This window comes from Castor canadensis, chromosome 7, assembly GCF_047511655.1.
Source record: "Castor canadensis chromosome 7, mCasCan1.hap1v2, whole genome shotgun sequence".
In the NCBI taxonomy this organism is placed as follows: Eukaryota; Metazoa; Chordata; class Mammalia; order Rodentia; family Castoridae; genus Castor; species Castor canadensis.
Window position 1 is genome coordinate 36914386 of NC_133392.1, and position 27869 is coordinate 36942254.

The 27869-nt window shown below is 39.1% G+C and overlaps 2 protein-coding genes across 3 annotated transcripts in view; both read right to left on the bottom strand.

Annotated features, from left to right (window-relative positions):
* Plce1 (phospholipase C epsilon 1) overlaps positions 1-15033 on the bottom strand; it is a 363378-nt gene extending 348345 nt beyond the window's left edge. Inside the window, exon 1 of one of the 2 annotated variants that reach the window (XM_074078733.1) lies at positions 14929-15033. The gene's annotated coding sequence lies outside the window, so the exon portion shown is untranslated. The remainder of the gene's footprint in view (positions 1-14928) is intronic. The other variant, XM_074078732.1, reaches the window with a different exon arrangement.
* A 4294-nt stretch (positions 15034-19327) lies between these two features.
* Positions 19328-27150, bottom strand: Slc35g1 (solute carrier family 35 member G1). Its single transcript, XM_020156645.2, has 3 exons — positions 26876-27150; positions 22596-22776; positions 19328-20706 (listed from the first exon to the last, which is right to left on the bottom strand). Exons 1-3 carry the CDS (start codon positions 27066-27068, stop codon positions 19968-19970), a joined length of 1113 nt encoding a protein of 370 aa, XP_020012234.2. The 5' UTR covers positions 27069-27150; the 3' UTR covers positions 19328-19967.
* Between the last annotated feature and the right edge of the window lie 719 nt (positions 27151-27869).

Genomic DNA, 27869 nt, shown 5'->3' on the forward strand with positions numbered 1-27869 from the left:
GGCCCTGGGCTTGATCCCTGCACCACAAACAAGAAGCTAAATGAATGGCTGGGACAAAATCAACTTAAACAACACGGATCCAGATTTCATCTGTGGTCAGGCCCTGACTAGAAACTAATGATCTAAGGAAGGAGCATGGCAAAATGTCCCCAAAATCCCCAATTTTGAACCTGGTTTTACCACTCATTAACTGGGTGATCTTGGATAAGTTATTTAACCTCTCAACACCCCGCCCCCACATTCCTCAGATGCTTCATCTCTAAAAATGTAAATACTAAAAATTTCCTGTCATAGAGCCCTTGGGAGGATTAAATATGAGATGTCCAGTTAATAAGTGCCCAAAGTAGTTACAATACATATTGTCATATATAACCAGTGTCTCAAACATCTTTGTGTCATATGTAGGTGAATCTCAAGTTTATTAAAAAAGAAAAAAGAAAGCAGGGCAGGCATAGTAGTACATGTTTGTAATCCCAGCTATTTAGGAGGCTGTTCGAGGACAGCTGGGGCAAAGTTAGCGAAAGCCAAAGGACTCTGGGGTGTGGTTCAAGTGGTAGGGAACATTCCAAAGACCATGAGTTCAATCACCGCTACGGAAAAAAAAAAAAAGGAAAGTAGATGCAGAGCTGGTAGGGATTATTTCTTGACCCTTCACCCTGATTTTAGAACTTCTATGTCTCTGGTACCAGGACCCTACCCACCTCCCCCATTTCACCAGTGGAGAACAGAACAAAAGGCTTCTGCTTCACTTTCCCATGGAATCCCCTCCCTCCATTTCTAGTAGAACCCAGCTCCCTGATGTCTTGGGATTCGGTGTATTTCAGGTCTGTACGGTTGAGTCACTTGACTTCTCACACCTATTCTCATGAATGCATTCTAGACAGAGTTGTTTTCTTCTATACCTTTCTGATCACATCTTAAAGATCACTTTTATTTTGTAACCCAAAGATTTTCCTTTGACATTGCTATCAGAACAGAACCCAATAACAAAGATTTCAAGGCACAATAATTCATATACATTGATGACTGTTTGTTAATTCACTCAGTAAACATTTATTAGATGTTTCTCGTGGTCTTTCTTAAAAAGAAGAGCACGTACTGTTTAGATATAAAAGAGCTTCTTTGCTTTCTTTTCCCCCACCCCACCAAATCCTTTAAAGTCCAGGGAACTCACTTTGTTCTTTTCCTTTTTTTTCTTTTCTTTTGGTGGCACTAAGCATTGAACTCAGGGCCTCATGCTTTCTAAGCAGGAATTCTACCTCTTCAGCCAGTGCTTTTCTCATTGGTTTTTTTGAGATTGGTCACACTTTATGCTTGGCTAGCCTGGACTGTGATCTCCTATTTGTGCTTCCCCTCATAGCAGGGATGACACATGCACGCCACCACAGCTAGCCATTGGTTGAGATGAGGATCTCATGGATTTTTTTTGCCTGGGCTGGCCTCCCAATTAGTTTAGGATTACAAACCTGAGCCACCAGAACCCATTAATAAAATAATGTCTGACTGTAGCGACATCTAGTGGCCAAATAAGCTCTCAAGTAAGGGAATTAACATCCCTTAGTTATTCTTTGTTCCCTAAGTGTAGTTTCAGGCAAACATTCAAATCAACATTCTTTCATAAGAAGAACTACTAACCCACTTCATTAAAATCGCTTTCCTGTTAATGATTTCTGAACTTTAAAATCTTTTCTGTTTGAAATATTACAGTTATCTTTGCTGAAAAATCATAGACCGAGCTGTGGGGCAGCCTTTTGAAAGAGCTGAGACAGCTCACAGAACCTTGATTTAAGTTGGGAGCCAAGACTAACACAGTATGGCCATCAGTGGGTGAATTCCAGGACATTTCAGCTCACAAATGAATGATTATTTTAAAGTTCATTTGTGTGCCAGCTTTGAATTCTCATATAATGTGGTCTTCAAGTGATTACATTCTCAAGGTATCTATCAATAGTTCATTTTATACAACATAGCTAAAATATTTGCCAAAGAGGAAAAAAAGTATTAAAAATAATGCTTTTGTAGTATTAGTAAAAGTTTTTAAAAATTGAAAAGATTTAACAATAGATTTCTAAATTACCTTAATAGCTATATAATTCTCCAATTACTGGTTGCTATCTTGCAAAACATTCAGTACTTCTATTGGTGCCACTGAGTTTTATCAATGGGATGCCTTTGGCTAGATGTCCTTATGATTGCAAGAAGCTATAGCAGCTCTAAGCATCACCTCTTTGCTCAAGCAAAGTAACATGCTTTTAAATTTCCCTTTGTTTGAAATGCAAATTAAAACCACACTAAGACTCCACCTCACCCCTGTTAGAATAGCCATCATTAGCAACACCACTAACAGGTGTTGGCGAGGATGTGGGGAAAAAGGAACCCTTTTACACTGCTGGTGGGAATGCAAACTAGTACAACCACTCTGGAAAAAAATTTGGAGGCTTCTTGAAAATCTAAACATAGATCTACCATATGATCCTGCAATAACACTCTTGGGGATATACCCAAAAGAATGTGACACAGGTTACTCCAGAGGCACTTGCACACCTATGTTTCTTGGAGCACTATTCACAATAGCCAAGTTATGGAAACAGCCAAGATGCCCCACTACTGTTGAATGGATTAAGAAAATGTGGTATTTATACCAATGGAATTTTATGCAGCTATGAAGAAGAATGAAATCTTATCATTCGCAGGTAAATGGATGGAATTGGAGAACATCATTCTGAGTGAGGTTAGCCTGGCCCAAAAGACCAAAAATCGTATGTTTTCCCTCATATGTGGACATTAGATCAAGGGCAAACACAACAAAGAGACTGGACTTTCATCACTTGATAAAGCAAGAGCACACAAAGGAGGTATGAGGATAGGTAAGACACCCAAAAAACTAGATAACATTTGTTGCCCTCAACTCAGAGAAACTAATGCAGATACTATAAAGCCAACAGAAGAAGGGAACCAGGAACTAGAGAAAAGGTTAGATCAAAAAGAATTAACCTAGAAGGTAACACACATGCACAGGAAATTAATGTGAGTCAACTCCTTATATAGCTATCCTATCTCAACTAGCAAAAACCCTTGTTCCTTCCTATTATTGCTTATATTCTCTCTTCAACAAAATTAGAGATAAGGGCAAAATAGTTTCTGCCTGGTAGCGAGGGGGAGGGGGTGAGGGAAGGGGTGGGGGGAAGGGGTGAGAAATGACCCAAACATTGTATGCACATATGAATAAAAGAAAAAAAAATTCCTGAAAACAAACAGACAAAAATTTCCCTTTGTTTTTTATTTTGTTTGAATCCAGGACCTTGTGCGTGCTAAGCAAGTGCTCTACCACTAAGCTACAGCTCCAGTTTGAAAAAAATGCATCCTTATCAGACACCTCAGTGTGAGAACAAGGCAATATTTCCCAGAGGTATTGCCTGCAGACTTACCTCATGTTTCATAAGCAGAATTGGTTCCATTGCCCCTTCCTAAGCCAATCACTGCAAGGGGATTGGAATTACCATGAATAGTTTACAGAGTAATTGAGTGACACCCCAACCTTATCCCTTCCTCTAAGGTGGGACTGGGGTCATCTTCCCTGAGCACATGACCTGAGAACAAAATTGGAGCTATTCAAGCAAGGAAAAGGGGAGGGGATGAATTTGGTGAGCAGCCAACAGCACATACTACAATTCAGGTGTGACTAGGAGGAAAGGAGGTGAGCAGGAGTGGGACTCTAGTTTGATGGGAAGAACTAGGCTGAAATAAAAAATGGGACTTAGAGAAGGGCTCATTTGATTTTTGTGTGAAAACAGTAGAGACTTGAACATATTTGTATGTGAAAGAGGAACAAGTAGAAATGAAGAGTGAGAAATTTGAAAAACAAAAAGTACCTGGAGGATATGCAAAAGAATGAAATCTCCTACCGTGTCCCAGACTTTGGGGTTTTGAAGACCAAGTTCTAAACATTTTTGAGCCCCAGAAAAAATTATCAACTTTTTATTTTCTTAACTAGAGGCTTAAAAAAACCAACAATTCTTTTTATAAACATTTTTATTAGCATATATTAGTTGTACGGTCGGGGGGGTTCATGTCACATTTCCATATATGTCTACAATATATCTTGGTTAGATTCATCCCTTCCATCATTCTCCCTCACCCCTCCTCCCTACTTACAAATTTCATGATCTATTTTCATACGAGTATATAAAGTACATCAACCTTATTACCCCTCCTTCACCCTCTCCATTTACCCTCCTCCCTCCCACTAGTACCCACCCTCAACAGGACCTGTTTTTCATTCCAGTCTTTCATTTGTGAAAGATCTATTCCTTGTTCAAAGGGTTTTTGCCATGGTATTTCACCCATGAATATATTGTACTGTAACTACTTTAACCCTCTCTATTACTTTCCCTTCCCTTCCCCATTCCCTAATAATAAAAAGCTTTCAGTGTGTTTTATTATGCCAGCTTCCCTACACAGATGAAATATATTTTGATATTATTCATTCTGTCACTGTTTTCCTCTCCCTAGTCCCCTCAAACGGTCCCACTATTACATACGTGTGTATATACACACACACACACACACACACACACACACACACACACACACACATCTATATGTATATATATTATCATGTTTGTGTGTACATTTATCTTGGGTCTAGCTTCCACATATGAGAGAAAACATGCAGCTTTGTCTTTCTGAACCTGGCTGGTTTCACTTAATATGATGATCTCCAGTTTTATTCATTTACCTGCAAACAACAAAATTTCATTTTCTTTATGGCTGAATAACACTCCATTGTGTATATAATACCACATTTTCTTTCATCCATTGATCAGGTTTAGGGCATCTGCCTGCTTCCATAGCTTGGCTATTGTGAATAGTGCTGCAATCAACTTGGGTGTACAAGTATCTTTATTGTATTCTGACTTACATTCCTTCAGATATATGGCCAGCAGTGGTATTGCTGAATCATATGGTAGATCTATTTTTAGTTTTCTGAGGAACCTCCAAACAGCTTTCCATAGTGGTTTTACTAATTTACATTCCTACCAACAGTGTATAAGGATTCCTTTGCCCTCAACATCCTCACCAACATTTGTTGTTTGTGTTCTTGATGACAGCCATTCTGACTGGACAGGTGAAATCTCAATGTCATTTTGATTTACATTTCCTTTATGGACAAGGATGTTGAGAATTTTTTTCATGTATTTATTAGCCATTTGTATTTCTTCCTTTGAAAAAAACTGTTCAGTTCATTTGTGCATTTATTCATTGGGTTGCTGATTCTTTGGGAGTTTAGTTTCTTTGAGCTCCTTGTAAATTTTGGTTATTAATCCCTTGTCATATGTATAGCTGGCAAAGATTTTCTCCCATTCTGTAGACTGTCTCTTCACTCTAGTGATTGTTTCCTTTGCTGTACAGAAGCTTTTTAGCTTGATGCAGTACCATTTATTGAATCTTTCTTTAATTTGCTAAGTTTTTGGAGCTCTATTCAGGGAATTATTGCCTATGTGTAAATGTTCCAGTGTTTTCCCTATTCTTTCTTGAATTAGTTTCACTTTTAGGTCTTATATTAAGATCTTTGGTCTACTTTAAATTGATATTCGTATAAAGTTAGAAAAAGGGATCTAGTTTCAGTTTTCTACATGCAGATACCCTGTTTTCCCAGCATCATTTGTTAAAAAGGCTGTCTTTTCTCCAATGTATGTTTTGGGCTCCTTTGTCAAAAATGTAATGGCTATATCCTGGAGGATTTATCTCTGGGTATTCTATCCTGTTCCATTGGTTTTCTTGTCTGTTTTTGTGCCAGTACCGTGCTGTTTTTATTGCTTCGGCTTTATAATATAGTTTGAAGTCAGGTATTGTGATACCTTCAGCATTGCTCCTTTTGCTCAGGATTGCTTTGGCTATTTGAGGTCTTTAGTGTTTTCATGAACTTCAGGATTGATTTTTTTCTATCTCTGTGGAGAATGTCATTGGACTTTTGATGGGGATTGCATTGAAAATATAGATTGCTTTTGGTAGTATAGTCATTTTCACAATATTGATTCTGCCAATCCATGAGCATGTGAGATTTTCCCAATCTTCTGATTTCTTCTTTGATTTCTTTCTTCAGTGATTTGTAGTTTTCATTGTAGAAGTCTTTCACTTCCTTCATTAAATTTATTCCTAGATTTTTTTTGAGGCTAATGTGAATGGGATTGTTTTCCTGATTTCTTTCTTAGTCTGTTCATTGTTGGTGTATAGAAAAGCTACTGACTTTCGCATATTAATTTTGTATCCTGCTAGTTTGCTGAAAATGTTTATGGTGTCAAAAAAATTTTTGGTGGAGTCTTTTATGTATAAGATCATATCATCTTCAAATAGGGATAATTTAACTTCTTCCTTCCATATATGAATCCCTTTTATTTCTTCCACCTGTCATATTGCTCTGGAGGAATTTCAAAACTATATTGACTAAGAGTGGGGATAGTGGACACCATTGTTTCACTTTGGAGAAAATGGTTTCAATTTTTCCCCAATTAGTATGATGTTGGCTGTAGGTTTGTCATGTATAGCCTTTGTCATGTTGAGGTATGTTCCTTCTATTCCTAGTTTCTTCAGAGCTTTTATCATGTAAGGATGTTGAATTTTGTCAAAGGTTTTTCTGCATCTATTGAGATGATAATGTGATTTTTGTCAAATATTTATATGCTGTATTACATTTAATGATTTGCATATGCTGAACCACCCTTGCATTCCTGGAATGATCTTTTTGATGTGTTGTTGAATTTCATTTGAGGATTTTTGCATCTATGTTCATTAAAGAGATTGGCCTATAGTTTTCTTTTTCTTGTGTGTGTGTCCAGAAAAAAAAAAACCCAATAATTCTTAACTAATATTACTTGTAATTATAATTATAATTAGCAGTTTCTGAACTTTAAGGATTTTTCTTGTTGACTTTGTTCAGATTTTTTTTTTTTTTTGGCTATCAGGATATTATTTAGAAAGTTAGTAAAATCTGAATAAGGTCAGCATATTAGATAGTAGCATTGTATTGGTGTTAATTTCCTGATTTTGTAAGTTTTATTGTGCTTATTTAGAGGATATCCTTTTAAAAGAATTTTAGGGGTGTGATGATTAATTTTATATGTCAAGGTGGCTAGTCAAACACCAATTTACATGCTGCTGGGAAGATATTTTTAAGATCTGATTGACATTTAATTTAGTAGATTTTGGAGAAAGATTAACCTCCATAATGTGCGTGAACTTCATCCAATCAAGATAATGCTTTGAGAACAAAGACTGAGGTCTCCTGAAGAAGAGGGAGTTCTCAAAACTGCAACAGAGGAATTCTGCTTGAATATCCATCCCCATACCTGTGGAATTCAGACTTGCCTACAAATGAACTTCTACCTGAATTGCCAGCCTGCCCCATTATGTTGTGTGAACATCATATGTTGTACTTACACAAACTTAGATGATATAGTCCAGTACACACTTAGGCAGTCTGGGGTGTATGTGTGTGCAGTAGGATGTAATTTATATATATATATATACATATATATATATAATATAAATTATATAATCTTATAAATAAATTTTATATATATATAATATAAATTATATAATCTTATAAATAAATTTTATATATATATAATATAAATTATATAATCTTATAAATAAATTTTATATATATATATATATATCTCCTAGGCTATACACCCATAAACCTGTTACTGTTGAATACTAAAGCAACTACCACACAATGGAATTCCTCTACCTAAACAGGTTTGCTTACACTAGCATGACCACAGACGCAGGAATAATGCCTGGTGCTAAGACACCACAGCAGGACCTATGACATCACTAAATGATAAGAATTTTTCAGTTCCATTGTAATCTTATGAGACCACCATCGTAGATGCCATCAGTGTGCTACTGATGAGAATGTAATTATGCAGAACATGACTGTATATGTTTTCTTTCTCTGGAAAACAAGGGGAAAATGAGATCGTGTTTTCAATTCAGTCTAAATATTAACTCTTGCAGAATCTAGTGAAGAGTAATGTGACTTCTTTGGACAATTCTTGCAGTGCTTCTGTAATTCTGAAATTGTGTCAAGACAAAACATTAGAAGAAAAGCAAAGTTTATTTGAAAGCTAGTTTGGAACATGGCTTTTCTCTTATCCACATGCATATACAGTTGGCTAAGTTTTGAAGGTGGCCAACAAAGGCTGATTTTTAACACATAATATACTGAAATACTGTGTCTCCCAAGGGGTTAAATAGGAAGGAAGCAATCCTGTTTTTAATAGTGATTCTACCAGAAGGGAAAACATTAAGATTGAATAATAGATTTTAATTAGTCTTTCTTTGGGTGGAAAAACTATTATTCAAGTGTTTAATATTTGTCAATGTGAAAAACTGGGGAAAAAAAAAAAACAATTGGTGGGTTGAGGAAAGAACTGTAACCAAAAAAGAAGTAATTGTGCAGATGTTCCTAGAGAGGAAGGGAGCAGTTTAAGGAAGGATTGAAGTCTGAGCATATTTGTATGTTGAAGGGCTAGAGCTAGGGTATACGTGAGAGACAGAAAGTGCAGTACAAATGAAAACAGAAGGAATCTTTAAGCAGTGTTGTTAAAATTGTATATGACACTACATTTTTAATAATAAAACAAGGGGAATGATATAATGTTGGTAACTTTCATATTTGCCAAGGAAAGGCCAAAAAAAAAAAAGATAACACAATGATTATCTACTATTGTCATCATATTACAAAGGGTAAACACTAAGTATAGACAGACATAATGTAAACATTTAATAAATTTATCATGATTTTCTCCTCTTACTGAGGACTGCTCACATGGACTCTAGCTTTTTGGGTTAGTCCTAGTTGCACACAGGTGTCTCCCCTGGAAGCCCATGCAGATCCACCAGAGAGGGGTGTTTTCAAACACACAGTTTGGATGGCTGCACAGACCCAACTCCTCCATAGTGACCTTGGCTTTTCCTGAGGCTCATTCCCTTTGTCTTTATAGTTGATCCAGGTACTTCCTGTCCCAGCTCCAAGTTCAGGAGCCAATAGCAATGGTATAGGGGGCCTGTGACATCCACCTCCACTTGCTTTATTGAAACTGTTTACTTGCCAAGTTTATGATTTTTTTTTATATCACCAGTTCTGCCCTTTGTTAATGTTCAAATTCACTTATATCTTTCTGGTTAGCATGACTTTGCTATTGTTTTCACCTTGTGCATCACCTCACCACTGTGTCTTATAGGATTCTTGGCTCAGGAGCTCATCAGCATCTTTTCTTGCTTCTCTGATTCATGTGTTCAGTGCCTCTTGCCTTTATAGGGGATGGTTGACTTGGCTACATGCTTACCGATGGGAGTAGTGTCATTCATCTAAACTTTGTTTAGGCCCTTCCCTGATCTGCAATCTCTGGGGTGAAGTCCAAAGCAATTCATCTCCATGTATCTATAAATAAAGTAATCACAGAGACCCATATAATCTTTATTGTTTGCTCACTCTGTGACTTCACACAAATCTCAAAAACTCTCTAAGCCTCATCTTTCTCATTTGTAATACTAGGAAAATAACAAATTCCAAAGATTTTTCTAAGGATTAAATGAAAGATCTATGTAAGGAGCTTTGACATATACTAGCACATGGCAGGCATAAAAGATAGTGACTGTATAACTCTCCCTTCTTCCCTGCATTATCAAACATGATCACTACTACCAGTGGCCAATAAGCACAGGAAATGTGTCTGGTCTCAATTGAGATATACTGTAACTATGAAATACACTCCAGATTTTTAAGACTTAGAAAGACAAAGAGGATGTACAACATCTCACTAGTAGTTTCTTTACATCCTCAGACCCTCGCTAGTCATTTTGTATATTGAAATGGATAATAACTTGGATGTATTGGGTTAAGTAAGATATTTTATTAACAGTAATTTTATCTATTTCTTTTTACATTATTTAATATGCCTTCCAGAAAATTCAAAAGCACACATAGTTTTTCTTATAGTTCTATAGTACAGAGATATTGTAGAGCCCTGATTTTTGTCTTGAGTAGGTTGAAAAGTTGTTGTTGAAGTACTTCATACACAAGTATGAAAATAAAATAATGAAACCCATTAAAGTTATTTAAAGGTGGGGAAAGGGGAAAGAATAGTAGAGAGGATGAATTTGATCAAAGTAGCTTATATGCATGTATAGAAATGTCATGAGACACTTTTGTACAATTAATATATAATAATAAAAAAAGAAAAAGTTGTTGTCTGGGATCTTTCCTTACAGATCACTCCCAGTTCTGACTCCATTGCCCATCTGACCTCCCTATTGATGATGTCATGTCTTTACCACTTACTTGATCATAAACATCTGGTTTGCATTGTTTCTTGCTTTTTTTATGTACTTAGAAAACTAAAGACAGCAGGTTATAAGAGAAATGTCATCTGGAAAAGGTCACCTAGACATTCTATGGGGTCCCCAAAGGGAAGCATCTCCTCTAAAATGATCACAGTTCAGAGCATGACAGGAAAAATCTGGTTGGTCAGCATGTAGGCAGTAAATATTAGATACTGGCTGATTATTTTAGGCACAAGCAATAGAAATGCATTCTAACTTTAAGCACAAAAAAGGGACTATTGGGAAAGACAGTGGAAGTCTCACAGACTTGACAGAAGAGCTGGATGACTGAACATGAAGAAGGATGGGATCCAGTATAGTGAGATCCCATCTTTGTGGGCAATGCCATTGAACTATTCACCTTCTGGCCTGTGATTCTACTCAAGATTCAAGTTACCAAAAGAGATAAACCTGACTTTGTTGTGATTAGGTCACGAGCCTATGCACTTCTTATTTCTCTTGAGTAGGATTCTGCATTGCCAGCTCCACCAAAACTACAGGGAATTGGGTTTGGGCAGTTTCCCCAAAGGAAGGGGTTTATGGCAGAGATAATGCAGGCTCACCAAATTCTATTTTCTTCGCCCTGAGCATAAAAGAAACCTTATTTCCCACCCTCCTTTTCAGTTAGGTTAAAATCAATGGTATATAGATGGAAGTGCTGTTCTCCATGTTCAAGCCTCTATGGACATAGATGTTGGCAAACCTGGAGACTACATGTTTAAAAAGTCAGGGTCATAAAATGCAAGTGGCCTGAGTCACCACTTAAAGGACAGACAAAACAGACATATGACAGTTTACATCAGAGTGTGATAAAAGAAAGAAACACAGCTGTATTTCTTAAGCCTCTGAGATTTTTAGGGCTGTCTGTTATAGCAACCAGCATAATTTCTCTGTGATATTATCTTGGAAGAAAGGTGATGAGGGATGCTGGAAATACATCTTATCTCTCTGAGAACAGTCACAATAACCTTATACAAAGAGTCTAATTATGGGATAACACTAATTTCATTAATATGCAATGAAAATTTAATAGTGCAGAGTCCACTAATCTTTTGATTAGTTCACTCTCCTCTGCACTTACAGCATATGAAAAGCCAAATTATAATCATGTGGTCACTTAATATGACGATAACATGATACAGAGAACAAGGCATATTCATTTTATAATCACAGGGTTCAGCAGCATGAGGACTTGACTACTTAGTCACAAGGCCACGTTCCCTGAGATGGAGTTCAAAAGTCCCTTGAGCCAGGAAGTAGAGGAAGCCTGGGCTAAAGATTTGAATAATAAAAGCTAAATACCCTGAATTAGTAACTTAGAATAATATCTTTACACTAAAACATACAGATAATTATTATTCATGATGCAAAAAAAATGTATGACTTGAACAAAACAAGTGTGAAACCCTAAGGAAGTTTTGAACTTGAAATGGCTAGCTTCAGGTTTAGGGTGAGCAGTAGGGCAGCAGAGTCAGGAAGATAGGCTTGGAGTTTGATGGGACAGGGCTGAAAGACCCAGTCTCTAACCTGTATTATCTATGTGACCTTGGATAAATCACTTCACCAAGTCTCTACTTCCTCAAGAATAAAATGAAAAAAGCCAAACAAACAGGGCTGTTGCAAGGACTCAAGGAGCCAGACCACAAAAAGCAGTTAGGAAAGTAGCTGACACATGAAGGGCACATTAAAGGGTAGTAGTTATTACTGCTGTGATTGCTGGCATTCAACAAATGTTGATTAGTAGACTAGAAGTAATACAACTAATAAATATTCAGTATGGTCACCATCTCCTATTCTTTCACACTCACCTTTTCCTATACAAGAAGGATGGAAGTGGGAAGCCATACCTCCAAATCCCAAAGTCAAGCAACAATCCTTTCACTACAGTGACAAACACCACAGTGACTTTCTGTCATGCATTTTTCTCCAAGAAGGGAAGTGGCATGGATACTAGAGAGGGTGAAGTCTTTGGTTCAGCAGACCTAGTGGCCCCAGCCTCATCATTTAATGTGGGGGGACTAGAATTTACCAGGTAGGTAACTCCAATCAACCTCTTTGAACTATGGTTTCCTAAGAGACCTACTTTGTAGAATTGGTAAGGATTGAAAGTGACAAAAGATTGAGAAGCTCCTGAACTGGATGGGACTTACTCAATAAATTTTCATTTCTTTTCTAAGAAAAATGGGTTTGGTGCAGTGGAAAGGCAAACATTTGATTCCAGGCAATGCTTTCTGGGATCTTGGATACATTCCTATTAAAAAGTTGAAACAGCCATTTGGAAGGCAAAGATCAGAAGGATCACAGTTTGAGGCCAGCCTGGGCAAAAAAGGTAGCAAGACCTCCATGTCAATAAACAAGCTGGGTTTGGTGGTACCTGTATTCCCAGATACACCAGAAGCACAGGTAGAATAGTGGGCAGAGGCCAGTCCCAAACAAATTAAAAAACAAACAAACAAAAAGGCAGACACTATCTGACAACTAATAAAGCAAAAAAGGGGTTGGGAGTGTGGTAGAGCAAGAGAAGGAGTTCCAACCTCAGTACTGCTTTTTCTTTTGTATTTACTTCAATTCTGGAGTATGTTGTGTGAAGTCTTGTCTGTAGACTAGATAAGACAGAAGAAGAGACAACAGCAGGAAATCAGGAAAGTAAGCATGGTGGCAGCCCAGGTCAAGGCAATAAGCATCTCTCTGTGTATATCTGTGTTGATAACTCTGCATCTCTTTCTTACTCTTTTCTTTCTTTTTCAAATCAAATCATCTTTTAGTTTTTGCTTCATCAAGTTTATTTTTTGTTTTTTAGGTTATATACCCATATAGTTTAAAATCCAACATATAAGAGGGGATTCAGTAAAAAGTCTCCTCTTACTCTGAACTTCGGCTGCCACATTCCTCTCCCCAAAAGCAGCCAACGTGAATACTTTCTCATGCATCCTCCTGAAACATTCGTTTTTATACAAATGAGCACATACTCTACCATGACACAAACCTTGAACACTCAGAAGCCTTGGGGGTTATTCCACCCTCATGCATAGAAAGCTTCCTTATTCTTACGTTATTTTAAATTGCATTATATTTTATTTTGTATATGTACCATGAACTATCTAACCTGTACCTTACTGCAGAATAGTCAGGCTAGTTGAATTTTTTGCTGTTACAAATAAGGCTGCAATGAATAATCTTCCACATAAACAAGTATATTTTTAAGACAATTTCTGGGTGAAAAACTGTGTACATTTGTAAATTAGACAGATGTTGCCAAATTGCCATTCACAGAAGTTGTGAATGCAACTTCTTGCCTGCTGCAAAGTATCAAAGTCTTATTACTTTGTAAAATGCACAAATGAACCAAAGTATAAAAAAAGAAGTAGCAGAGACAACTTTCTGTGACCCTGTGGCCACAGGCCAGTTGGATTGTTTGCTGTTCTTTGCTGTTTGGGGCATGATTTGGAACTCTTCTATACATTTAGAGTTGTTTATCTTCACAATTCTAAAATGGAACATCACATTAAAGATGTTTCCAATTTATAATCGGTTGTTTAGCTGTGTTTCAGGCTGTCAGAACATCAAGAAGAAGTCAGAGGTTTAGTGATAGACTTAATCTTTCTTTTTTAAGCTTTCAAATTGAATAAATCTTTTTTATTTTATATACATATATATCACTATTACTAAGCTACATTCCTAGACCCTAAGGTATCTATTAAACATGTTTTTTCCAAGTTTTTGTTCCTGGACCCCTTTACTCTCAAAATATTATTGAAAACTCCAAAGAGCTTCTGTTTATGTGGGTTCTACATATTTACCATATCTGAAAGCAAAACTGAATTTTAAAAAATAATTCCATTACATCTTAAAATAAATATTTTTATTAAAAATAACTATTTTCCAAAAAAGCCAGTGACAATAGTAGCATTGTTATATACATATGAAATCCGGCTTAATAGATGAGAGTTGACTTCCCTGTTCTTTCTGCATTTAAGCTATCATAATATCATAGTCTTATAGCTTCTGGAAAACTCTATTATATACTTATGAGAGAAAGAGCATAAAACAGATTATTAACAATATTACAATTTAAATAGTTTTGAAATCTAATCCCTAAAATGTTAGGGAACCCCAGAGGTCCCCTAACCACTCTTTGAGAATAGTTGGTTTAAGAGAACCTTATCATACTTTATGATTCTTTTCCCCTATGTATTTAATCTTTGCCAACTTTATCTATCACAGGCTGAGAGGCCTGTGAAATTGTCCTACTTTTTTGCTGATTTTGTCTTATGTTGAAGTGTTTTGCTTGTGATCATGTATAAATGGGTACATAGATATTCAAGACAGTTTTTTAATATATTTTATTTTTAGCAGTTTAAAACAACAATTTTTCTTTCTCTCACACACGCGCGCACGCACGCGCACACACATGTATGCAATTTGAGCACAGCTTAGAAGGTGAGACAAGGCTTGGGTCTGCTCCACATAGCTGCAGCTTGCCTGAGCTGGAGGCAGGGAAGGACTGGAGGACCCACTCCCAACATTTACACTCACGTGGCTGGAAAACTGGGTGGGCTGTCAGCTGGAGTGCAGATGGACCTGACAGCTAGGGACCTCTGTTCCTCTCCAAGTGGGCCTCTCCATGTGACCGTGGCTTCCTCACAGCAATATGGCTGAGTACCAAGGGGAAGCAGTACAAGAGAGAAAAAGTTAGTTCATTCTGCTTTAAGCTATGTGCTTTGAATTAAATTTTAATATTAACATGGTAATACCCACTGTAATTATAGAAAACCCCAAATATAGTGGTATCATTAGTTTCTATCTCTCTGGTACGTTATTGGCACTTAAGCTTGACCTTCAAATCATGATCATGTGTACTTAGAACATCTGTAAGAATGCCCTGGTGTTTACATCCTCAGGAACAGGCCTCTTGGCTGGCAATGCACTCTTTGGTCCCGGCCCTTCAGTCTCCAGCTGCTGCACCACGAAGTTCCTGACCTTGGTATGGTAACTTGTTGCTGCACTGCTTACCCGAACATTTTCTCTTACCCATATCTACCTCAGCTCCAATGTAGATCCATGTTTTCTTGATCTCATCCTGGCAATTTAGCACAAATATGGGCTACTTCTTTGCTCAATGGCTAGGCTTGCTGGGATTGATCTTGGATGGGTATCAGTCATGAAAGCTTAGTAGAAAAGACCCAGGGTCCTTCCTCTACTATTTCCTGAACCCAGAACATTTTCTTATGGATTGGGCTGCTAAGGTACAACCCTTCCCACCTTGCCTTTATGCCAGATATACCTGCACTTTTCCCTCCAACTCTAAAGCCCAATCTACCAATTTTCAGAAGATCATGGGCAGTGCCAACATTCATGTATGGGCTCTCTTTGAAGTGTTCCAAGTCCAGTTCCAAACTTAGTTTTCAAATAGTTAATACTTGGTTCTTTGTGCATCACAGAGAGTACCTGGTAATGCATCTTGCAAAATTTTAGGTGAATATGATAGCTTTATTAGATTTGATGTAAGACACAAAAGGGTCATTAAAAAGCATGTCTTTGGGGGTTGTGGGCATGGTACAAGTGGTAGAGTGCCTGCCTAGCAAATGAGAGGCTCTGAGTTTAAAACCCCTATCAAAAAACAAAAAAGCATGTTTGGGGTAGTACCCATGCTTCATAAGTCCAAACGATACCATAAGAACCCAATTCTAATGCCCACCAAAGATCCATACACGTCTAGATCAGAGGCTGGGGTGTTATCAAGGAAACATGGCTCTTTTGGGTTGAACAGAGAAGAGGCTATGGATTCTGTGCTGAGTACAGAGAGTAGTGCACGGGAAACACACAAAGAATCAGGCCCATTTCCCAAATCAGAGCCAAGCATAATACCCATGGAGAACCAGAGCTAAAGCCAGTAGGAAAGATGGCAACACCTAGGCATACAATAAAATCCTCCCCAAGTAGATTGGCCAGGAAATGAAAACTGCCCAATAACAGATTTCTGTGTTTGCAGAAAGAGGACAAGATGTATACCTCTAGTTCTGGGTGAGGCTGCTCAGAGTAAGGATCCTGGGGTAAACACCATTTTGAACAGTGGATGAGCAAATACTCCACTTTACAGTATTATACACAGCTCAATTCTAATGTTTTGGTGTTTCTTATTTTAGTCCACAAAGTCTATGGCACTCATTTGTGGAATGGATTGGATGAGTAGGGCTATTCTATTTAACACATGAAGAAAATGATCCAGGTACATTAAGTGCTTGCCTATCTGTAAAGTGACAGAACCACACTCAGCTCTTCAGACTCCTAACCCAGACCTTAGTCCACTCCTCCAAGGTGGATTATGTGGGTGAGAAGCTAGAGACACTGCAGGAAACAAACACTTCATCTGAGTCACTGGAGGCTAACAGCCTCCACAAGGCAAGTAAGAGATGAGGAAAGGAGGGAGATGGAGGAAGGGCTCTACTGGCAAATGCAGGAGTCTGTGGGAAGACTGACCCAGGTATCAAATTTGTGTTGAAGAAGTAGAAGTAGGGCCAGAAGAATAATTTGGATGGAATGGGGTGCATAATAAGGCACCACTGTGGTTTCATAAGAAACAGAAAGCAGGGCTTTGGAAAGATTAATCTGGCACTGACACAGAACCAGAGTGGGAGAGTCTAGAAGCAGGTAACCGAATTAGAAAACAGTTGTGGTAAATCAGGTGTGAGGCAGTAAGTCTTAGACTAAGATGGCAGCAGTGGGCTGTGATAAGGAAAGACTGAATTCACAATAGGACAGTAAGAAGACACTTCTTAATTTAGTAACAGATTAGCTACAAGAACAAAAAGTACAGTTCAGAGCTATTCCAAGTTGAGGGTCTAGAAGAATGAAGGAATCTTTGCAACAGATGATTAGTGTCTTTATCTTAGAGATATTGGATTTGATGTGACAGTATAAGAGGTACAGCTAAACAGTCTGAAACAAGATTATATCCCAGCTAGGCTGGCGGAGTGGCTCAAGTGGTAAAGCACTTGCCTAGCAAGCGTGAGGCCCTGAGTTCAAACCCCAGTATTATCAAAAAAATAAAAAAAAGATTAAGATTACATCCCAGCTAAATGGCAAGAGGTCAAGCTCTTATGAATTTTTAAGCACATGGTTGTAAAAGGAAATAAATTATATTAGATTAAGATATTCATTTAATGATAAAAACCAACATATAGCTTTTTTAGGATTTTATTACTATTTATAAAATAAAAACAAGTTATGAAAATATTTTCCCTTTTAAGACATAGAAACTATAATCTCAGCAAAATATACACACCCAAAATTATCACAACATATAACCTTGTATATACCTTGGACATTGTAAAAGTTAGAAGAAACATTTTCTCCAACTTTAGTCGATATATTGTGACATTCAAGTACTTAAGCCACATTGTTGGTATAAAATATGTCTCTAGTTTATATGTCCAAAGGGATTTAACTTCCAAGGCCCCAGAGATTCTTTATTAAGCACGGTAGAAAACTGGGAGTTAATCTACCTTAGGCACTTCCAGGAGTGGTTCCCTTTTCATACTTTATCAAGGAACTACAAAAGTCATGGAAACCAAGCTTGGGCAAGTCTCCTTCCTATCATCCCTATCTATGGAGCGTGGCTTCTACAAGATGATTTTCTAAGATATTCCCGAGCTCTAAAACACTACTGATTCTGTAATTGTCTAAGATACTTGCAAAATGATGGTTTTACAAGTCTACATTTCAATACTGTGGATTAGGTTAGTGTGATTAAAATGACTCACCTACATAGTCTTCATTTAGGATTTGTCAGGTGGAAAGTGTTAAATCAGCAAGTCTAAAGTTCCTCCTTGGAACTACTGGAAAAGATTCTTTCTCACCAAGGCAAAAATCTCAGAAGCCAAGTTCCTTTCTTTGGAAGAATGGTGATGAGGGTGGGAGAGAGTCTACATAGCCTTTCAACTCTGCAGCTTACAGTAATGACAGATGGTAGGTCTGACACAGTAAGCGTTAGAGGCCACTAGAGCTTCACCCATTAAGGGTTCACTGTGACCAGGAATCAGGTGTATACACTCTCTATAGCCTGACTAATCTTCTATGTTTCCTAGATACCAAATTCTCTTTGATGGTGGAGTGGCTCAAGAGGTAGAGAGCCTGGCAAGTGTCAGGCCCTAAGTACAAACCGAAGTACTTAAAAAAAAAAAACAACCTCCCCCAATTCTCTTTCACTGCAGAGTATTGGCCTGATGATGCTCTAGATATTCAATGTACTGTTTGGATTCATGATGTCACCATCTCGGTGCAGCTTGATAGTCAAAATTACACTGATGTCCTAGAATTTACCATAGATATTTTCCTATGCAAGAAACGAGGAACTGTGAATTACATTTGTTGTATAACCTGAATGTTAGTATATATAATCCCATAAGGAAAAAAGACTGTAAGAGTAAGTTTAATAGCAGAACTGTACTTTAAAAAGTTATTTTAAAAATATATAGTTTGAAGTCCTCTTACTGTTTGATTTAGTCCTCTAAGGGTCTATTATGGTGAACCTTATAGAACTATGGGTTTTGTAAGTTAAAATGGTAAAGTCTTGGCAATTTCATATGGTTCAACCTAGTAAGATCCTGAGAAAATTTTATTTGGCATCATACTATAAATTCAAGGATAATTTATAGAAAATCACACCTCAAGTGAGGAGCAAACTTTAGGATGGAAATGTGCACATTGGTCATGCCAACATTTCTATCTTGTGATTTAAAGACTGGAAATCTTGGAATGTTAAAAAAAATTAGTGCAGTTTCAACACAACAGAGGACAAACAAAACTATAAAAAGACAGCTACAGTTGCTGATGCCACTGAAACAGAACACTGACCAAAAACGGCAATTTAAAAACGCTTTGAACAGTTTACATACTAAAAATCCCAACATTAAAATGAAAAGGCACACAAGAGTAAATATGATAACCATTTATAAAATCCTTAAAAATAAGGCCAATTTGTTTGTAGAAGAATACACCAGTAAGTTAATAAACATCAGTAAGTAGGCACCTATACCAAGTTTCAGCTTTGGCATCCTATGCAAATGAGTTGTTAACACAATACTAATTATAGCAGCATTTTCAGTAAGTTCTTAAGCTCTACACTGCTAAAAGAATATCTAAGCTTGGTGTGTAATGGTGCACACTTATAATCCCAGCACTTGAGAGGCTAAGGCAGGATCATGAGTTCAAGGCCAACCTTGGCTACATAACAAGACCCTATCTCTAAAAAAAGAAACAAGAATATCTAAAATATATATTAGAATCATAATTTTTTTCTTCAGCTGAACCATCCTTTCACCTATGCCACCCCAAACACAAAGGCAAACCAAAGCAAAGACAAGAACTACCCAAAAAAACTCGCTAAACCAAACAGACTGGTTATTCTTAGCTAATTAAAGACATACCATATTCAAAAATGGTACTTTATTTATGAGATTTATTCAATATAAAAAATGAATGTGGATTTTCTAGGCATGTGTGTGCCCATGTGCGTGGTATATTGAACTGGGTGATGGTGTACTTGAAAAAATATAGATTTCAGTAATGATCCTTCATTTGGAACTCTGTAGCCATTTACGAATGGCCGCTCCAGTACTACTGGCTACTACACAGAGGGCACCACCCACTGTCCACCAGGTAGGCACATCATTAAAGAAAATAATCTGAAAGATAAAAGCAAAGACCACATCCATTGTCTTCATTAATGCTACAGGTCCTGCTTTTTCTAGTTGAAGTGCTTTCGTGATAAATATCTGACCCCCCAAACCTAAGAGCCCAATGAGTATGAGAAATAGCCTGTCCAACCCACAGTAAGGCAGACTCCATTCTCCTAGTACAAAGAGGATGATGATGCTTTCAGGAAGGCCAAGTATAACATAAAACCAAATGCTCAGAAAGTAGTCCACAGATTTTCCCATTTTTCTTAGGATAACTAGAGTCATTGCAGCCAATATGGCATGTCCAATTGCCGCAAATGTCCCCTTAAGGTGGATTGGATAGCTTTCTTCCATCCCCGAAGTGTTGGAACCAAACAAAAATGGTGGTCTCACGATAAGGATCACTCCAGTGATTGTGAACAAGGTGAATAAAGCATCCCAAGGGCTATACTTTTCCTTGAGAAATATCCAAGCAAATAGAGATGTAAACACTGGGCAGCTAAACGCGATAACTGTGGCGTCTGCGAGGGACGTTGTCTGGAAAGCATAGTACATAAGGATCATGGAAGTAGAACCAAGGACTCCTCTGAGAAGGAGGAAAATTCGTTGACCTTTTGGGCCTATAAACCCAGTTCTGTAAATTCAAATGAAAAAATGCTTTTAAGTCAAAGTGTTTAATTAAACATTATTTCAAAAAGTATTACATGTAAAAAAAAAAGGGAATTATATCTGCAACTGAATATTATACACCTTTTAAAAATATTTTCTAAGTATAGCTGACATTTAAAGTGCTCATAGTATAAGCAAAAATAGCACAGAACTCATAAATAGTCTAATTTTAAATCAGTAAATATAGATATTATTTTTCCCCATGTATATAATGTTTGCAAAAAAATACCAAAAGGAAAACAGACCAGATGTCAATAGCAGTTATACCTTAACAGGCATTTAATTTTCCTTCTTTATTTTCCCCAGGTTTTCTATGATGAAAATGTATCATTTTTATAATAAATATAATTTCAAGGCTCAGTAGTGTTGTATGAGGAAACCTGATAGGGCTAATGTGCATTCTCAATCTCCTGAGTTTTTCTATAAAAAAAGCAATGTTAAAATTTATTTTAGCCTCTGATCATGAGACAAATTTTCACTGTTCTCATGAGGCAAGAATTAGAACTCTTAGATAAATATAATTACTGGTATACAAATTTTCTTCAATTAAGTATTTACTAAGTATCTATTCTGTGAATCTTAGACACAACTTGCTCATCTGTGCCAGAACCAGATTTCATTAAGGTACCATTTGGGCCCAACATGGACACCCCTGGACATATGAAGTTAGAAATGAAAGTGTGGTCACCTCAGGCATCTTCCATGATAGTGAAACATAATGTGTTAAGACAGATTAGGACCAAGAACTTTACGAAACTCTTTCTAGTGTCCTTCTATTGATAATACTTTGATCCCCAAATGGGGAAGATGGTTATGTTCGCCTCAGTGTTCTGTTGCCACCTTTATAATTTCCTGGAGTCTTGCCATCATTTCCTAAAGTACCGTGGCTTGTACACATTTACGCAGGAACTTCTGACAATATTAATCTTAGCTGATTTTTACTTTTTTCACTAATCCTGAGCATGCTGAGTTAAACTATTCTACATGAATGTGTATCATTTTATGAGATACAAAGAGACTTTAGTGGCAAGCAACTGAAGCTTTTACTTTGAGACTTAAGGATCTTTGTCCAAAGACAGAATGAGGCAGGCAGCCACTAGAGATCCAACTAGTCTCCCTCCCAGAGTTCGAAGTACACCGGGGTGTGTGTAGGTTATAATGGTGGAGGGGAGGCATAATTTTAACCCCAGGGAGAATGGTGGATTCTCCGGGGAAAGAAAAGAGGGATGGGATGGGGGAGAACAGTGAGGAAAGAATAAAAGTGGTGTCTATATACTGTTATGCTACACCTAAAGCACTCTGACCTAGAACAATTCTGTTTTGATCCTGTCAACACCTTGTGGGGCAGAGGCCAGAGAATATGCTTCCCTGCAGTTTGCAGAGGAAATGGAATATGAAATAATCAAAAAGCCCTTGCTCAAGGTCACTCCTATCACTTCCTGGGAAAGAACTAAATCTTATTACTACAACCTTCTTTCTACCTTGGTAAGGGAGGAGCCTGTTCCACTTAAATTTCTGATACTAGGAGGAAATGCTACTTCCTTTCATTTACTTTCTTTCTTCCAAACATCAGTGTGCCAAAAGAAAGTAGGGAGGCTGGTACAGACAGGGGAGATTACAAAACGGGGTGGCAAACAACTAAATCTCTTTCTCCTTTGTTGGCATGTGGTATGTGCTTATGGTGGAATCTTCCGTGGGTAGATCCTTGTGATTTTTCTTTAATCAGAGCCAGGGACTATAGAAACTGGTAAACCTATGATAAACCAGATACTGTAGAGAAAATAATTAAGGCAGTTCAAAAGGTTTACATACATTTATTAATTATCTTCTACTTTGCAGGTAAGGAATACTTACTTTCTGTATATTAAGCAAGGAATAATAACTAGCATTTGGAACACACATCGAAATGCACTAATTTCTACAGCATGGACGTCTTGCACTTTTTTAACAAATAAAGAGGCCACTGAGAAAAGGAAGGCAGACAATAATGTGTAAAACAAGCCAAGTCCAGGACAGGGTGCTTTCTTCTTGGCTTCTGAAAAAGATTAAATTCTGGTTAGTCCTTGCTTCCAAGTGTATGTTTCACAATTTTCACTTAGAAATCAAGAAAAATGGAACAATGTCAATGGCTAACAGACTTTCTAAATAAATCTATTCTCTGGACCTGTACTATTTTACCTATCCATTATGAAGAACCATAGACAAGGGCAATAATTCAAAGCTGCATTTTAAAAATGCTGTTTCAGATTTCCTTTGGCTCACTGAAGAGTCACCCCTCACTTATAAGTCAAGAAGTAGAAAGCTTGCCAAAATGGTGAGCGGTATCTTTAAGAAACACTTGTCAAGAGGGAAGTGAAAAATACTTCCCAACAATATCTTATACCATCTCACTAGTGAATTCAGCTTTATGAAGAAAGTGTTCTTTTCTGGAAAGCAGTTTTTAACTGCTTTGGTCATCTGTGGACTATTTGACTTCCCCCAACAAGCCTCTGAGCTCCTCCAGGGTGGGACTAATTGTCTTGTTCATGCCTGGAATGTAGAATATCCGAATAAATATTTGGTGAATGAGAAAATATAAGAGAACTTTACAGAGAGACTCAAGAGTCTAATATTATTGGCAACAAGCTAATCTGGGAAGGCACTCTGCTGTGTAGTTGTGAACTGCTGATCAAATCTTAACTTTTCACGGTTCATGACTCATCTTCCCAGTTGAGCTGAGACCATCTAGCCCTCTGACTTCCAGTGATTTACATAGATTTGCCTCATTTTATGCTTACTTCTTGGCTTGATCTGAACCAGGAAATCTGTGCTTTCTCCAGGGCATCAAGTATACAATCCATTAATGACAACCTGTGTGGCATGAAACCTTTTAGCTACTTTCTATGTCTGTTTCCTGCCCTAGGAGTAGAAACCTGCTGTCAATCTCAATTGGAACAGGGTAAGCAGAGAACTCCCTAAAAGATAGGCTGCACACTGAGGAATGTATATATATATTTTTTTTCTTTTTTTTTTAACTAACACAAAATCAAGAAGAGGTTAAAAACAAATACAACTGGCTTTTATCAGTTTAAGAGTATAATGGAGCTGTATGATGTGTGGACACATGAGATTTACTAGAAAACCTAGGATTTATCGTTCTAATCTTGCAATGTACAATGTGTTACTCAGCTATTCAGCAGTATTGCATAATTATGTTTTTACAAAAATGCCCTTCTCTGATAAGTGTTACACCAGGTAATATATTTCAACATCCTCACGTCAGTTAGATACCTTTGCCCACAAGTGACTACATATTGTGACCAAAGTATGACGATATAGTCTTTCTGGGGAAGATCTACAGCCTGACCTTTGCAGCCAGATATACTGCATATTCTCATCAGAGGCTTCCCCCCTTTTCCTGCTCTAGGTATCTGCTGGAGAGACTGCTCTGGAGCCAGCAGCAGTCATTCTGTATTAGGTGCCAGTACTCTCCATGTTCTGTCCTGTACCCATGTGCTTAGACACTGCAGGAACAAACTGCACATACCCTCTCAGGCCATGAGAACCAAACTTCAGAAGACTTCCAAGTGAAGCACCACAAAGTACATTCCTTGGCTGTGGTCAGCTTTAGAAGTTGACTTCTGAAATTTCAGAATTCAGATCCAAATAAAACTGTTTTTTCTTAAAAGAAACCCAACCCATACATAGAACCTCCATCCTCAGAGGAACAGAATGAGGAGATCAAGGACAGAAAACATCTCCCTGGCCTGTTAATTTAAGGATCCTCACCAACCTAAATTCATTTTTAATTTTCCTCCAGGAATATTACAACTTAATATGATATTTTAACTCTTTTAAAATGCGATTTTACACCTTTGGCTCTGATGAGCTTTTCTTTTTAAACACATACCTTTTCTTTTGCCTAGAAATACTTAAGGTTCATATTTCCTGACTGGGACAGGACAGATGTTAGAGGGTCTAGGTGAACTTGATTATTTGTTAATGAGGATGAGGTCTATTTAGGCAAATCTCCGTCTCTTAGTGAATAAAAATTTCAATTCTGTCAGTGAAGATGAGCAAGGGAGTGGAATACTCCAAAGAGGCATTTGCTCATGTATTTCTACATTCATATCCTGCTGCAAGCACATATAATATGGAGCTTCTAAATAATTCAAATTAAGTGGCCACCATGCAGTTTCCTGAAGAAAACCGAAAACTTGCTCATTTTCTCTATCTTCTGCTTTAAGCTAGTGATTCACAAACATAGTTTAGAACCACCTGAGTAACTTTTAAAAATTCAATTTCCAAGCCCCACCCCAGACCCAGGGAAGCAGAACTACTGGAACTGTAAAAGCTCCTCTGGTTTAAGCACCACTGCTAGACCTACAGCACTCACACTGCTCACTCCTTCCAGCAGGATGTGAAGCACAGGACTAAGCTAACTTCTCTTTGCTGCACTCTAAGATCCACATTGCTCTTAAAGAGAGCAAGTAGTTATCTTAGGATGCTGTCCATTAATGTCAACCAAGAATGTAAGAAAAAAGGTAATAGTTCAAACCTGAACTTGAAAATGAGCTTTGTAAAGTTAACCACATAAATCAACAATGTAAAAGCCAGGTGTGGTGGTACACACCTGTGTTCCCAGCACTTGGGAAGCTGAAGCTGGAAGATCTTGAGTTTAAGGCCAGCCAGAGCTACTGGGGGGGCGGGGGGAAGGGAAGAAAAGTCCAAACTGAGACTGTTAAAAAATTCAATGACAACAGCACAGTGAACAGTAGAGTGATTTTAAATGTTTTTTATGGTAATGTTTTTTTTTTCAGGATGTTATGTGATCACCTTCCAATAACTATTACTAAGTCTTATTGTTAGGAACTTTCTTTGAAGTTAAAAGACACAAGGTTCTTGGGTGCACTCACACAGGTCTGTCATTTTGCCATGTGCTACTTGAGTGTAGAGCATGTATTCTTCATTGATGCACAACGGGAAATAAAAGTGTTTGCAAGGACTAACAACATTACAGCCAGAATGACATTGCACCATAGAGTGAAAAGGTGAGTCAGTGACCTCTTCAAGGGTGGCATATATGATTCTTTCAGTTTGGAGTAATGCCTACCCTGGAGGCACCAGCCCTGGCCCATGAGTGAATGATCAGCAGTCTGATCTGTTAGCATTTAGGACAGAAATGTAGCAAAATCATCTTCCTAGAGTTTGTCTAAATTGGGGAAAGTAAGGAGGGAATTGAGGTGGGGTAAGAGGCACAGAAATCCCAGGTCACACTCACAGCAGGAGACCCAGGTGATGAGGTGATGTAAACAGTGTGAACTTTGTCTTCAAATGAGAACTCCCCATGCTTCCTTCTAGAAACCTGTCCCAGTGGAAAAGGCCCCAGGCTGGGTCTTTCAGAAACTGGGATTCTTCCCCTTCCGTGGTGCTGTCGGGACCTGCCCTGTCTCACCCACACAAGCCAGATTTTAGGAGAAACAAACAGAAACTCCTGGACCTCACTGTACCCCTTTGTCAGAAGAGGAGTTGAACAAATGGAGGGTTCTTCACAGGGGGCCCTAACTTTGGGGATGGGGCCAGGAAGTTCTAACAAGTGATGCCTTGTTTTGAATCAGTTTCTAGAAAGTCCTCCTCTCCCCAAAAGATTAAGAACCAGAGGCCCCGCTCTACTCCAAGAGCTTAAGACTCTGAGACAGACACCTATCTAGAGTCGATGCTCTCCAACTTCCTCTTCTGGGAGCTCCGTTCACTACCCGGATGAGAGTTCTGGGTCGGCTTCCTCCTAAGCTCAGTCGGGCCTCCCTCGGTGACCTCCCACCTTCGACCTCCTGCAGGGGACACCACACTGCAACTTGACTCCAAGGTCCTGCCCGCAACGCTAATTACAAAAGCAGCAGCAAAATCCCACAGGGGTTGCAAACACTCTCAGAAACTTTCTCCGGTCCAGGCGCCGGTGTGCGCCGAGGGTGGCGAGGGGAGCTTCTGCTTTGCAGCCCCCTCAGGTGACAGGCAGCTCGACGGTTCTCCGGGCAGGGTGGGGACGGAGGCGTGGTGGGCACTGCACCCTGGCTGTAAGCCCCGCTCTGCCCTCCCGCCGGCGCCCGCCCGGCCTCCCCAGGTGAGACCCGCGCCGGGTCCGCGTGCGCACTCACCGGGCTCCGCGCGCGAGGCGCACGACCAGGACCGGCAGAGCCAGCATCTGCCGCGGCCGGGGGCGCCCGCCGCCTCGGCGTCCGCCGGCTCCTCGCCAGCGCCTGAGGGTGTCTGGTCCGTCAGCGGCAGTCCAGACTCCCTCAGCTCCGCCGCCTCCACGGCCGGCTCCGTGGCGTTCCCTGGGGGCCCCATCTCCCGGGCCGCGCTCCCTCCGCGGCCGCACGCCGTCTAGCGCCGGCTGCAGCCGCTCGGCCGCCCGGCTCTTCCGGCCAGCGGCGGCGCCCGTGCGCATGCGCGTGCGCCCTTCCCGCAAGTCTCCCCCTCCCTGGGGACCGCGCGCCTGTCCTCCGCTGCCCTCTGCCTTGGGCTCCCCGGGCTTCCTGCCCCGGGGAACGATCCGCCACCCCTGTGGTCAGGCTGCGGTGCCCACAGCTGGCGGGAACGCGTCGTCCTTCTGCGGCCGTCAGGCCAGCCGGGCCAGCGGCTTGGAGCCCGCTTTCCCCAGCACTGTGGTCCTCTCCCTCTCTGCACACACAGGCAGGGACGTGGGTTCCCAGTCCCGGCGCCACGGCTCCTGTGGCCTTTTCTTGTCAGCCAAAGAGTGGTTATTTATTCATGGGTGTGGCACTGTATTTGGCACCTCTGGGATACCCTGGAGACTACAAAAGCACTGTGCCCGTCTTTAAGCTACCAACGGTGTTTTCTCTGTTATCTCATTGCCACTTGACCAAGGAGGATAGAATTTTGCTGGTTTTATAAGGTTAAAGAAAAAAAGTATATTATCATAGGGAAAATACAAGACGGAGCAGAACCTATTACATGTTCTTTGAAATGCTAGACATGCGTTACTGATCGTTGGGCCCGTCTCCTTTCCTTCTCTCCCCTCCTCTTCTGTCTCTTCTCTCTTCTTTAACTGAGATAGCCTAATTTGGGCAGATACACGATTCAAAAACTTATCTAGCAATCAAAGGTATGTGTCATTTGTTCCCAGGA

Bases quoted from the DNA above. Each gene is read 5' to 3' on its own strand.
- Slc35g1 (XM_020156645.2), bottom strand. From the start codon at position 27,068: ATGGGGCCCCCAGGGAACGCCACGGAGCCGGCCGTGGAGGCGGCGGAG. The intron at 22,777-26,875 runs GTGAGTGCGCAC...AATCTTTTTCAG, and splicing joins CGCCTCGCGCGCGGAGCCCG to AAGCCAAGAAGAAAGCACCC. The intron at 20,707-22,595 runs GTAAGTATTCCT...TTGAATTTACAG, and splicing joins CCTTGCTTAATATACAGAAA to AACTGGGTTTATAGGCCCAA.